At 37.8% G+C, this 15,141-nt stretch overlaps 2 protein-coding genes across 4 annotated transcripts in view; one reads left to right on the plus strand and one right to left on the minus strand.

Moving 5' to 3' along the window:
- Positions 1–396, plus strand: part of LOC134678400 (ecdysone-induced protein 74EF) — a 263,550-nt gene extending 263,154 nt beyond the window's left edge. The window contains exon 8 of the mRNA XM_063536965.1: positions 387–396. The gene's annotated coding sequence lies outside the window, so the exon portion shown is untranslated. The remainder of the gene's footprint in view (positions 1–386) is intronic.
- LOC134678394 (EEIG family member 2) overlaps positions 1–15,141 on the minus strand; it is a 99,792-nt gene that overhangs the window by 17,195 nt on the left and 67,456 nt on the right. For 2 of the 3 annotated variants that reach the window (XM_063536956.1, XM_063536954.1), the window contains exon 3: positions 2,131–2,261. In XM_063536956.1, coding sequence (XP_063393026.1) covers positions 2,131–2,261 — 131 coding nt within the window. Of the gene's footprint in view, positions 1–1,758; positions 1,832–2,130; positions 2,262–15,141 lie in introns of those variants that run through there. The other variant, XM_063536955.1, reaches the window with a different exon arrangement.

The following is a 15,141-nucleotide window of genomic DNA, read 5'->3' on the forward strand; positions in this document are numbered from 1 at the left end:
TGACTCGTTCCCTGACTCGACGCGGGGCTCCTATTTTTGGGCACCTTGCCCTTCGGCCATCTTAAGCAACCTAACGAACCTATCCTACCTAGGGCAAACTTTGGCTAAGTATTCGGTGATACTTGGTTATCCGGTGATAGTCAGTTTTAATGTGTTTTATCCGCGTTACCTGGTAATTATATTACTTGAAACCATATTACACCCAGAGATGGGCATTAATCGATTAACTTTTTAATCGACTAATCAATCGATTAAAAAAGTTAATCGTCAAAATTAATCGGCGATTAATTTAATCGCGATTAATTTAGTCGACCTAACATACGATTGAAATTGAATTAATCTTAATATTAATCGATTAAATTTCTCGATTAACTCTCGATTGAAAGTAGACAGGACACTGGTGGTCATTTTTGTATGTAACTAAAAATCAAAACTTCTTGCGTACACATTAAAAACCATTCCAGTGTTATAAATGTGCTTCAATAGTATAAGATGGTTACATTGGTTACTATAATAATGCGGATAACTTAGCGCGGCATCTCTAGGTAAGGGTTTAGGGCTTGTAGCGCAGGTATAAAAATTAGAAAGAGAACGACGTATGTGTATGAAAGAGCAAACACATTACTTACCTCTTATCAGTTGTTTTCTATAAGGTTTCAACTTGTCAATGCAGTAATTACTTACTACTTACATCGAACGGATACTATCCTATCGAAGACGGTCGAAATTAATAGTCTCCAAGTGAACATACATAAAAATTCGTCTGTTACTTATATTATTTATAAATGTTTCAGACGAATTAGGCACATCGTCCTTTTTTTTAAGTCGGTTAAAAAGACCATATGTATTGCTAAAATTAATCGAGAGAAAATTAATCGAACTAATTAATCGATTAAAAAAATTAATCGCCGGTAATTAGTCGACGATTAATTTAATCGTGACAATATTAGTCGGAGCTTTTCGACTAAAATTAATTAATCGTCACTTTTAATCGTTGCTCGCGATTAAGTCGGTTAATTTTAATCGTTAATCGTCAATCGATTACATTTTGCCCAACTCTGATTACACCACATTAGTCACATCCATGGTATCTCTTAAACATTGTTTTAAGCAATGAAATTACAGGGTAACTCGGCTACAAGACAATAAAACTGACTATCACCGAATAACTACGTATCACCGAATGGCCAAGGTTTGCCCTAAGTATTGGTTTATTGTGACTATCGTCAAATCATTACACAGGAACATTACGATCTGCCTGATCTTACGATCGGCCGCCGACATACATAAATACATAAATAAATAAATAAATATTATAGGATAATTTTTACACAAATTGACTAAGCCCCACGGTAAGGTCAAGAAAGCTTGTGTTGTGGGTAGACATCAATACATATAATATATAAATACATAGAAAACAACCATGACTCACTCAGGAACAAATATCTGTATCATACAAATACATACATACATACATAGGTCAGATCTTTTGTGTAAGGATTGAATAAGATCCTGGTATTCATGGTGTTCTACCAACATGATTGATTTCTCCGGCTTAGTACTCGTATTGTTCCTTGTGTGGAATCCATAGTGGAACTCCATATGTGGAATTTGTTGTATTTCTTTTCTGTTTACTCGGCGTTCCGTGCAAAACTCATAAATACCATTACCAAAGCTTTAGAACTCCCGTGTTCGCGTTCGTACACATCTTGCACACGAACTGTCCTATTATACCGCGTATCATCTAGACTATTTCACCTTTACACTCCTTCCTCACAGAGACGCGCATCAGGGCCAACTCTAATAGGACTCCCGTGTTCGCGTTTGCGCAGATTTTACACACGAATTATCCTAATATACTTACCGCGTGTTATCTAGACCAGCTCACCTTTACACTCCTTTCGCACGGAGACGCGCATCAGGGCCGGCTCTAGGACTCCCGTGTTCGCGTTCGCGCAGATTTTACACACGAATTATCCTAATATACCGCGTGTTATCTAGACCAGCTCACCTTTACACTCCTTCCTCACAGAGACGCGCATCAGGGCCAACTGTAATAGGACTCCCGTGTTCGCGTTTGCGCAGATTTTTTTTATCCTAATATACCGCGTGTTATCTAGACCAGCTCACCTTTACACTCCTTTCGCACGGAGACGCGCATCAGGGCCGGCTCTAGGACTCCCGTGTTCGCGTTCGCGCACATTTTGCAAACGAACGAGAACTGCGCGTTCCAGCGCACCGCGTGGTTGCGGACCTCCTCGCTGCAACAAACACAATAAGTTTATTAGATAGTCAATTATTATAATTTGGGGTCACTTCGATTGGTCCTGAAAACATGGTCTACTTTGATACATCTAGTACAAAATGCACGCGAAAGTAGATTCTAAAATTATTCTTATACATTTGTTATTTCCCAACCCAACATTGGAGCATCCACATGACCGCACACGGTCTCCACCAATACACACATACATGCTAAAAGATCGTAATAACACGTGTTTTAATTTTAACGTGATTTATGCCTATGTAAGTAAAGCAGCGATGAGGCCTTGTCAGATTTCCCCGTTTGCAATTATCGCGCGCTTTCCATTGCCGATGATTCAATGCTGGTTTGAACGTTTATTTTATCGTTTGTAAAATTTGCAAGCATACATTTATGTCGTTACTAGCTGTTGCCCGCGACTTCGTCCGCGTGGAATCTTATCCTCAACATTTTACATCTTTAGTACCTATAATTTTCATATCCAAGCAATGTTGAAATTAAGTATCTTTTTTAGCAAGTTGTATGAAGTTTTATTTCAAGTGGATTTTGATGTTTGTTGCTGAAATTACTTTTCTTGTATTCTCATTAATAGGTACCTATGCCCTTATACAAAGATTCAAGTTCCGCACTCACAAAACACAATATCTGATCTCCATACAAACTTTCAACCCCTTTCTCACCACCTTGGGGGATGATTTTCAAAAATGCTTGAATTAGTTTTCATGTTTTTTATTTTAATACCTTTTTTTTGCAAAAAGTTCAAGATCCTAGCTTAAAATTAAATTTACACCCCAAGACGAACTTTCACCCCCTTTTTAACCCCCTAGGGGTAGAATTTCCTAAAACGTTGCAATTGCCTTCTAACAATATCCCCACATACAAAGATTCAAGTCCCGCGCTCGAAAATATGTATGATATCCATACAAACTTTCAACCACCTTTTCACCACCTTAAGGGATGAATTTTCAATAACGCTGTAATTAGTTTTCTTGTATTTTAATAATATATCTGTTAACGAAGTTTCAAATTCGTAGCTTAAAAGAAAACTTCAATGCCCATACAAACTTTCATTCCCTTTTTAACCCTGTTAGGAGATGAATTTTACAAAACGCTGAAATTACTTTTATTGTCTTCTAATAATATCCCCAAATACAAAGATTCAAGTCCCGCGCTAGAAAAAAAATTTGATATCCATACAAACTTTCAACCCCTTTTTCACCACCTTGGGGGATGAATTATCTAAAACGCTGAAATTAGTTTTCTTGTATTTGAATTTGATACATTTTTACAAAGTTTCAAGTTCCTAGCTTAAAATAAAATTTACACCCCAAGACGAACTTTCACCCCCTTTTTAACCCCCTAGGGGTAGAATTTCCTAAAACGTTGCAATTGCCTTCTAACAATATCCCCACATACAAAGATTCAAGTCCCGCGCTCGAAAATATGTATGATATCCATACAAACTTTCAACCACCTTGTCACCACCTTAAGGGATGAATTTTCAATAACGCTGTAATTAGTTTTCTTGTATTTTAATAATATATCTGTTAACGAAGTTTCAAATTCGTAGCTTAAAAGAAAACTTCAACCCCATACAAACTTTCATTCCCTTTTTAACCCTGTTAGGAGATGAATTTTACAAAACGCTGAAATTACTTTTATTGTCTTCTAATAATATCCCCAAATACAAAGATTCAAGTCCCGCGCTAGAAAAAAAATTTGATATCCATACAAACTTTCAACCCCTTTTTCACCACCTTGGGGGATGAATTATCTAAAACGCTGAAATTAGTTTTCTTGTATTTGAATTTGATACATTTTTACAAAGTTTCAAGTTCCTAGCTTAAAATAAAATTTGCACCCGAAGACGAACTTTCATCCCCTTTAACCCCCCCCCCCCCCGAACTTTTAACCCTTTACCGCATGGATTTTTTATTCTCCCCCAATTAAATATATGTAATAAAACACTATAAATGTAACAAAAAAAATTGTGAAAAAAATCTAAATTTGTCCCAATTAAAAATAATAGTAAATAATAGTACGTCGATTCCTCACTCTGCGGCCCTGACCACCGGCAGCTTGGGCCCTGCCCCGCTGCCGGCGGCACCCTAGGTTAGGTTTTTTATAATGTGTTTATAATTTTTTTTTTATTGTTTGTAAGTGTTTTTATATTTTACTTTTATATCCATATTATAATTAACCTAACTTAAGAAGAAAAATAAATAAAGATAGTAAATAACAATTTGTTCCAAATTTGGAACTTAATGTATTAATGGCTACGCGGAGCCTGATTATTAAACTGGTCAAATTTGGAACTGTATGCAATATATGTACTTATGGAAATGTAGGTTTCAAAAATCACTCACAAGCTTTTGATAACTGTAGCTACCAGCTGTCACTGGTTATCTACAAATAAAATAATGATAATCTGTAGTTTAAATGTAACTAATAAGTAGGAAACTTGAGCTTAATTTGATTATGTAAATAAATAGTAGCCACGAAATTTTCCTTTTACGTATTTTTTATGTATGTACAAACATACATATCATAATTTCGGTAGAATATTTTTTGCATAAGGTAGTTTTAAAATAAAATAAAGAAATAGCTTGACTGAGTGCATAAGGTTCCATATTTGACAAACTGATAAAAAAATCACAAATGCATAATGTTCCATATCAGTCCAATCCTTTTAGCTTGTAACGCATAGTGTTCCATTTCAGGAACAAACTTTTACGACATCATACATAGTAATTAAAATATAAATGCTTATATGTTTTACCACAAAATCTCGCGGCATCTCTTTTTCTAATAGTCAACGCTGGAAATTTATTTATTGCATTAAATACAACAACGAAAAGCTAATTACAAAGTAGTCAATCACACTTGCAAGTAAAATTGCCGGACGTCGGTGGAAATGATAACGTCATATGGACCACAAACTAGTTAGAAACTGTATCGAGTACAGAAAACGTTCAGTAGTATGCATAGTTTCTATTTCTTACAAGTTCAGTAAAACAGATGACGCTTATATTAATCCACGAGGATAATATCATTACGTTCCAAATTAGGACCCATATGCGGTAAAGGGTTAACCCCCTTAGGGGTTGAATTTCCAAAAACGTTGCAATCACTTTTTTTTGTAATCGGCTATTATGCCTTTTTAAGAAGTTTCAAAGCATTTGTAATGGATTAAAATTTTCAACCCCTTTTTAACCCTGTTAGGGGATGAATTTTACAAAACGCTGAAATTACTTTTCCTGTCTTATAATAATATCCCTAAATACAAAGATTCAAGTCCACCACTCGAAAAAATGTTTGATATCCATACAAACTTTCAACCCCTTTTTCACCACCTTAGGGGATGAATTTTCAAAAACGCTGAAATTAGTTTTCTTGTATTTTAATAACATATCTTTTTACGAAGTTTCAAAATCCTAGCTTAAAAGAAAACTTTAACCCCATACAAACTTTCATCCCCTTTTTAAATCGCTTCTTATCTCTTGTACACTTTATAAATGCAATCTGGTGTGCAAATTTCAACATTCTGGCTTTTGTAGTTTCGGCTCTGCGTTGATGAATCAGTCAGTCAGTCAGTCAGTCAGGACACTTGCATTTATATATATAGATAGATTAATAATAATATGGTAAACGTCTTTGAAATGTAACAAAAAACAGATTTTACAGGTGTAGGTACACTAGGTACAGGTTTTTAAAGATTCGGCAACGCGCAAATACATCGTGATAAAAACGACTAATCCTAATAAGGCCTAGTATCCCCTGAGTTGGAAGGTCAGATGGCAGTCGCTTTCGTAAAAACTAGTGCCTACGTCAATTCCTGGGATTAGTTGTCAAGCGGATCCCAGGCTCCCATCAGCCTTGGCAAAATGCCGGGATAACGCGAGGAAGAAGAAGAAGGCAACGCACATGTAACACCCCTGTAGTTGCAGGCGTTCATAGGCTACGGTGACTGCTTGTCGTCAAGCGGGCCGTATGTTTTTTGCCACCGACATGGTATTTAAAAAAAGAGAGATGTAACTCGAATGTCTGGGCGAATACTACCTTTCGTAGTGTGGCATAAGAGATGAAGTCACGTAAACAAAATGTGAGCTCACACCGTTAATTGTGGCTAATGGCAGTAATGGCTGATATCAGCGCCCGGTTAGTATTAATTCCCATGACGTCACAACCCGTTAAAAAGTGTATCACACGACTTCTACGGACTCTTACCTGTGCCCTCACCTTGAGTTCTACGCGGCCTTAAACTCAACTCAACGCAGTGCATTTCGATTGCACCAATGGCAGTACGAGAGAGATGCATTGGCGAATATATCAGTGTCTGTGTCAATTCTTACATTCTGACATCTAAAGGTAAATAATGTAAATTATTAAGTTATCAATCGCGCGTAAAAATTCGTTGGTACTTGGTACTACTGGTACTAGTCAGTGCATTTAGAGGCGTGCGCGAGACGCACGGGCAACGGCGAAGGGCGAATAATCACAAAATGACACCCCACTTAGGTATGATTTTAATAACCAAATCAAAAAAGCTCGTGATTCTGAGCATATTAAATATAAAAAATAGAAAATTAATAAAAAGTCCAGTAACTTTAGGTATATATACATATAAAATGGTCCAGTAACCAAAACATTTAAGTAGAATAGTTTAAAAAGTTAAGTGTAACTCTACACGTCCGAATGTAAAGTTTTTCGCATCAATAATTGTATGAAAACTCATACATACGACCTTGCCATCTAATGTATACAATATAAACTAACTCATAATAATGCATAGAAGCGTACGTGCCTCGCTATAATACAAACAAGGTTTTAATAGTTGATGGAAATACGAAGTTGATCGAAAGATAAATATCGAGGAAGTGAACTGAGGGAAAGTCAGATACCGAGATAGCTGAATATGTTCTTATGAATTTTGAAAAAAAAAAACCTATATATGACTTTGACTAGGGGTGGTATGAGCCGTAAACCTTCCGAACCCGCCATTTTGAAACATAGCTAACAATGTAAATTAATACAGTCCCAACAGTGCTCGCGACCCAAACGTGTAGATACTAGATTCCCAATATTCGTAGTCGGCGGACGGACGCCTAATCAGGTCAATCAGGGCGTCCATTCTATCGTTTACCGAGCATCAAGGCGACCGCTAGGCCAACCAAAAGTTTAAGCACTTCTTTGCACATTTTCGGTACCACGTTACCGGTAAATTAAAAGAACTCGAGGTCCACCTGGCAACGGTGTCCTATTAACAATCTTAGTATGCACTCTTTAAAAACGTTTACATCGTTTTAAGAAACTACCGTAGCTCGGGAATAATCAAGGAGTTATCTGGATAAAATTCTTCGTACAGTTCGTTGGTGCAGAACCCTTAAGTTCTTAGGTGTGAGGATGAGGGTAGTAAAATGCTACCGTCAAACGATTTTTTTTTTTTAATTATTAAGGTTCACCAACAGTGGCAACAACAACTTATGCACTAACACACTTGCGTACTATTCAATTATGATTGCGCCACCAATTACAGGCGAACACAGCATGCATATTACTTACTCTAAACATTTTAATAATTACTACATATGATGCCTAATAAGTCTAATAACTAAATACATAAAAACTAAACAATAAACCTAAAATCTACAAAATGGAATGTCAAGAGGCACTTCAATCGGGAATCGAAGTAAGTTTCTTTTTAAAACTATACAAGCTGTCATAGTATATATCCAGCTGGGCATTGTGCTTGCTAATTTTATTATACAAGCGCGACATGCGGGGCACCGGTGAGTGGGAACCATGTTTAGTGCGACAAAAACGCATGCTAAACAGAGGGCAGGGGTAGCGTGGAGTGCGGGTTGGTACTTTAAGCGCGAGCATACTTAGTAGGCTGGGGCAGTCTACTTGGCTGTTGATTATTTTGTATAGGAACGTCATGTCCAGCATTTCTCTCCTACATTCTAGTGATTTCATATGGAAGCGCCTAAGTCTTTCTTTATATGACGTTAGTTTCGGTATTCTGTTTCGGTAAGCCAGGTGTTTGGTAAATCTTTTCTGCACGCGTTCGATTCGGTTGACATGGATTTTGTAAGTAGGCGTCCAGATAATACTGCCATATTCAAGCTTACTTCTGACGAATGAGTTAAATAGCTTTATCAGAGTAGAGTTTTTCTTAAATTCTTTCCCAGCCCTGAGTACAAAGCCCAGCGCCCTGAATGCAGCGTCAATCATGGTGTTAATATGTTTATGAAACCGCAGTTTGCTGTCCACAGTAACGCCGAGATCCCTGATCTCAGTCACTTCCTGCACATGTTGGTTCATGATTTTGTATTTTGTTTGTAACTCGTTCCGCTTCCTATGGAATTTAATATGGTAACATTTTGTGGGATTTAAATGCATTCTATTGAAGGCACACCACTCCACCAAGGACGTTACATCGCTCTGCAATTTTTCAGCATCGGCGGGGTCTCTAATGATTCTCGTGAGTTTTAAATCATCGGCAAACAAGTACACATTAGAAAATTTAAATATGGATGTTACATCGTTGATGAAAATGTTGAAAAACAGAGGGCCCAAGTTCGATCCTTGGGGTACTCCTGAAAATGCTACGAACTCACGAGACTGCGCGCCCTCAATAACCACAGTCGATGGCCTATCCTTCAGGTAAGACCGACACCAGTCATACAATGATTGACATATCCCAAATCGATGCAGCTTATCTAAAAGTATTTACTAATTAATTGTATTTTCTATCGTATTTTCTCGGAAATATTTGTATTTGTCACGCTATTTCAGTCAATCTCGGTACGAAAATTACAAGTTCGAACGTTTCCGCGAAAATATGATGGATAATAATTATGCACTACAACTGCTTATGAGTCGCTTAACTTAAAACTCGGGTAAATCCATCTGTCAGATTATGCGATTTTGGTATTAAGAAAACGTAATAGGGTAGATATTTGCTGAGAGGGTCCAATGGATTTACCCGAGTTTGAAGTTAAGCGACACATATGTAAGTTTGAAGATGTCAAGGTTTCAGGTGGTTAGTTCCAGCATTTATCTCGTTAATGCTCGGTAAGGTATTGGGAGCGCGCGGGCTAAATAGGCCAGCGCGCGGGAACGGGAACGGACGTGCGACGTGCACGCGACTATACACATTCCGTCTGAGGGGCGGTGGAGGTCCAATATAAATACCCCTATTTATATTGGACCTCCACCGCCTCCTATAATATTCAATTCTTCTTTGTTGATAAGAGTAATATTCAGTTCAATTATTTATTGACTATCGACAATATACCTAGAGTTGGACTAAGATAAGTATGAAAAGATTTTGATAGCACACGCCTCACGCAGTGAAAGTGTTATTTTAAGCGTCAAACTTCTATGAAATTATGACGTAAGTATAAATAACACTTGCACTGTGTATGCTATCGAAATCGTTGCAGACTTTTCTAGGTATAACTCCATATTCATTTTAGAATAAGTCCAATCATGTAAGCACTTAAATATCTGACACGATCTTATTCGTAGAGCCATAAAAGATGTCACATATTGCGGCCTTCGAAGAGTAACATATCATTGCAGGTGACTGTACTGGTTGACTTAGAAAGGAGTTGAGGCTGACTGTACATACTTTTTCACTTATTCTAAGCTCTAAAGATTTACCAACTTTGACGACACGAGCACGTAATTACGGCTATAAATACCCATTATTCCCATACAAAAAGATCTCATTGGCAGAGCAATAATCTTGAAGGTTCAATCATTGTTTAGGCTCGCATCATACAAGTATCGTCAAGCAGGGGGCAGGTTCTACTTGATTTAGTGACAGGTAGTGACATCTAGCAAATTTTAAAGTTTTTATACCTCTCACATCGAGTGACGGTCCCTATGACAGTTCCTTCGAGTCTCTTTAGATTGGGCTTAGTTAAAAAAAACCGGTCAAGTGCGAGTCGTTCCAAGGGTTCCGTACATTACTCAATTAAAAAACGATGTATTTTTATACGAAAAACGCGAGTGAATTGCCTTTAAAAAACCTGTAGGGGTCGGATCAAAAACTAAGTAATTAGTCCGACTCACGCTTGACTACATATTTCTAATAGGTTTTCCTGTCATCTATAGGTAAAGACCTATTTTATGTATTTTTTACAAAATTTTAGACCCAGTAGTTTCGGAGATAAAGGGGGGGGGGGAATGGTAATTTTTTGCCTATTTTCTTGAATTACTTCTAAACGGTTTATTCTAAAATTACAAATAAATATATTTGAAATTCTCACATTGAGCTCTTTCATTTGATATGTAACACGATATATTTTGAAAAACTTTATTTTTAAATTTTTTCTCATTTATCCCCCATATTTCATTAAATTCATTTGTTTACAATACATGTCCGTCTTTGGGTCACAAACTTACATATGTGTACCAAATTTCAACTTAATTGGTTCAGTAATTTCGGAGAAAATGGGCTGTGACAGACGGACAGACAGACAGACAGACAGACGCACGAGTGAGGGTTGAAGGGTTCCGTTTTTTCCTTTTGAGGTACGGAACCCTATAAATGAAGAAATGTATAAATAAATTTATGTGCTAAGCCTCCAAAAAATGTCTACAAACATTTTAAATGACACCTAAATATTACTCTATATAAAATGAACTGTTATAGTTATAGGATAACATAGGGACTAGGGCTTGCAATATCGGATGGTTTCCAATTCCGGAACTAATTTTCGATATTGGGTTCCAATTCCGGAATTCCGGAACTGGTTCCGGAATTAGGGTTTATAGTATTTTTATTCGATTTTTGAGTAAAAAACAACAAAAAATGTGAAATTCTGATAATTTACGATTATTAAAGTTAGTATTGTTTAAGAGAAATTTAATTTCAAGTACTACTCGTACACCTACTTTTTTTCACCTCTTATTTTACCACCTTATTAAAATGGTTACTTTCATTCACTTCTATGATACCATTCGATACCTACATAATTTTATAAAATAGTTAACAAACAGCTTCCTACTCTTCCTAACATAGTACGTAGTGGTGTTGTTTAAGAAGTAAAAGGTCGAACTTTGGCTTTTTCCTTCCTAGTTCCTAAGTATGATTCAGAATATAATATATTATATGCTTCTACAGGATCCGAAATCGTTGATAGAGAAAACCTTCTGAGTCGATAATAAAATATCTAAATATTTTTAAATTTCAATTCTTAAAATTCGCTTATTCGATTGTGATTCATATATACGCGATTCAGACTATTCTGAATATTCTAAGCAAGTAAATTGCTTTTTTTATCAGCCCATATTGTCCTACTGCTTTACGCACAAACGGAAAAGTAAAATATACCTTTACTTACTTATAGTTCACTGAATGACTAAGAGGCACTTATTAACAACAAAAAACACCAGTATAGTGTAGTTTCTTAACAATTTTCAATAATAAACGAATTAAAACCTGAAAAAAAGTACTTAAATCCAATTCCGGAATTTTCGATATTCAGTTGCATCAATTCCGGAATTGTAATATCGGAAAATTTGTCCGAGATTCCGGAATTTCGAAATTCCGGAATTCCGGAATGCAAGCCCTAATAGGGACCATCATTCGACGCGAGAGGTATAGCGATGTCACGATTGACCACTAAATATTGCGGAATCGCGCCTCTGTGTAATAGTTTGGCATTATATTTATTTAAATAAGGTAAATGAGTCACTTGCGTTCGCTGTTATTTTTGTTGGCAAGTCACTTTGGGGACGTTACGGACTATGCATCATAGTGGCACATGACGTAATTCAAATCTGACCAAAAATACCACCAAGAACATTATAGACGGGTCATATTGTATGGGAAATTCATCTTGGAAAATGAAGTGGAAAATGTCCAATAGCGAAATGGGCGTTCAGGGATGTGGGCATTCCAGGCATGTGGCCGTGCGAGGAAAGTTGCCGTAAGGCCGGATCCTGTGACCGGATCGGGGGTAGCTAATGTTTGAATGCTCTTCAGCCGGCGTATTATGGATGCCTTTATCCATCTTTATCCACGTGATAAAATGACTGTTACTTTTTAACACAGTGGGATAGATAAAGTGACGGACACCGTTTTATCACGCTGTCACGTAGACAAGAACGACCATCATATCCGTACTGGTGTACATTTTTTATTTATTAACCATACTGTAATCGACCCATCGCTCGAGAATACGTATTTACCTCGATTCATATAAGTAACAATAGTAACATATGTGATTCGTTTCAGTCTTCAAAAATATGTAGTTCAAAACGTTTAAATTACGCTTTGGGGGCGTAATAAAATGAGTAATGCGTGCTTGCGTGCATCATTCATTGAAAATTATTTAATGTTTAAGTAACCGAAAAATAGTTAAGGATCGTTGTACAGTCAGCTTCGTTACGCCATACAAATTGTATGGTATACCGAACTATTTGAATCCTTTGGATGCTACCTACTATATGACGCTGACTGTATCATTACACATTTTAATATTTTCATAATAATACAGCCAATACAGGTGTACCATGTGTAATAATAATAAATAGAGGTAATTATGTATCAATGTCTAATATCTCTATATCTTTGGAACGACCTTACAGCCTACCTACACCGTCTGATCGATTACATATTTAAAGTATGAGTATTATTAAGTTCGTCTCTATTTTTGCAAAAAAAAAGCTATTAACATTGCTTCTAAATATGCGTATATGATAGTTGTTTTTGCTCGACCTCATCGTTACTTTGTTTTGTTAAATATAACAATTCAATACCAATGATATCCGCGATCCCAGGCACTTGTGTGTTCTTCAAGACGTACTCTACACCAGCGGTCGGCAACCTTTTTGCAGCCAAGGGCCACATAGCAGTTTACGAAGTGGACGCCGGCCGCACTTTGTTAATATTTATGACTTTATACAGACATTGTCATTTGTCAATATTACATACAAAATAGCCAGGGAGGCTCGCGGGCCGCAAGTGAGAGGTTCGCGGGCCGCATCGGGCCGCTGGTTGCCGACCGCTGCTCTACACCGTTAGGTATTTTGTTAGTCAAAGCCCCCTTTGCTACCTACACTGTTTGTCCCTCAGGACATCTAAGACGTTTTTATATTCGTACTAAAAGTAGATATAATCAAGTGCTACGAGTTGAAGGAACGAACAGGGGTGACGACCTTGACGCGACATTCGCATCGATTTGAGGTTGACGCACCGGCAGAATAGCCACCTTAGCTACAAGATGACGCGTGTAATACAACTCGCAGTCGCCACGTACAAGATCTCATACTAATTTTATCTTACCTATGCAACGTACTAAAACCTGCCTTAGAGACCCCCCCGCACTAGCGTCTTTTGAGCGCCAACTTTACGTTCGGATGCGTCGAGCAGCAGCTATTAGAGTTGATATGGTTATAGACGCCGACACTAGCTGGGAGACCTTAGGGTAGGATCCTGGGGTCTTTTAACTATAAGAGGAACCACATAAGGTGTCGCCAAGTCACCACAGAATGGGGATGATGTTGAACACCATCACCCACATATCACATGCGCTCGGTGGTTATGCACCGCAAAGATTCCTAGACTCATGAATATAAATGGGAGCGGTTGCCGCCGCCTCGCCGGTGGTGTAGCGGAGGCTTTACCGGCTTAAGTTGGAAGCTACGTTCGTATAGATAAATTATAGTTGCGAGGAAAATTGCCTTTGTATGGAAAAGGGGCCGTCCACTATCGTCTTAAGGTCCTCTATCATTGACGTAAGTTTCATCCGTACCGAACGCGTCACAGATTCAGTCTCTCATCCGTGTGACATCGCTGACGTATCTAGTTATATTGTTAATCCGTGCGTCCATGTGTAGTGTAGTATGCAGCAGTGGACTTGTGTGTGCAATACCACTTGCCAGAGCTTGAGCAACTGAGCCGTGAGTATACGACTGAATGGACCCTAAAGGCCCATTTAAGCGGATCAAGTAATTGCGATTCTCGTTACATTTCGGACTGCGGTATCTGGTCGATCGACTGAATTTATTGTAGGTATACTCTGTCTGTAGGTTCTTATTTCATTTCCACATACCTACAGTCCTACACATTAAACAGACAAACAAACTTAGTCTATAACATTTTGCTCTCTGGATATATCATCATTATCTTTTTTTTTTCGCAAACTTTGTCTTATTGCAACACTGTCAAATGTAAGCTCCTCCAGAATTTTTCAAGTACTCTCTTCCATCAGGTTACGTTTTCATGTTGTCATTAAAACACATGATGAGGCATATGTTGAATCCAAAAATTTGCATGCGAGTACTTTGCCTTCGGTTGGGTAAAGCAGGCCACTGACGAGCCTTCCAAATGGATGCCGTTACAATGGATTCATCCAAATGGACGGCATCCTAATATTAAATATTGTACGTTTTAGACATTCACGGACCGATTTTGGATTGCAGCCACGCTATTTCGACTATTGGAAGGCTCGTCAGTGGCCACCTTAAGATCTGTATCGAACATTCGGTCGAATATTCGTCTTCGGCAAAGTCCATATTCGGCCCGTCTTTCGATACATACATGTTGCATTTGGCATACACATAAGTCCCGACATCTCCCCGGGCCCGAACGATGCGTTAAACATTGTTTAACATATGGAATCCAACATGGCGGACGCTTTGATGCCGTCAGATCGATACGTTATTGCGCCTAGTCTGGAGTCAAGGGCATCCGGACTTAACCCTACTTTACTTGTTTCTGGACGCAGCATATTCAGCGGGAATGAGTATTAACCGTGAAACAATGTAGTTGAAATAGTATTACATAAGGTCAGTCAGGGCAATTGCAACAACGGGGGGCAAAAGAAAACACTCTAAAAATACAAGAAGTTAGTCTAGAT

The sequence above is a fragment of the Cydia fagiglandana genome, chromosome Z (assembly GCF_963556715.1).
Source record: "Cydia fagiglandana chromosome Z, ilCydFagi1.1, whole genome shotgun sequence".
NCBI lineage: Eukaryota > Metazoa > Arthropoda > Insecta > Lepidoptera > Tortricidae > Cydia > Cydia fagiglandana.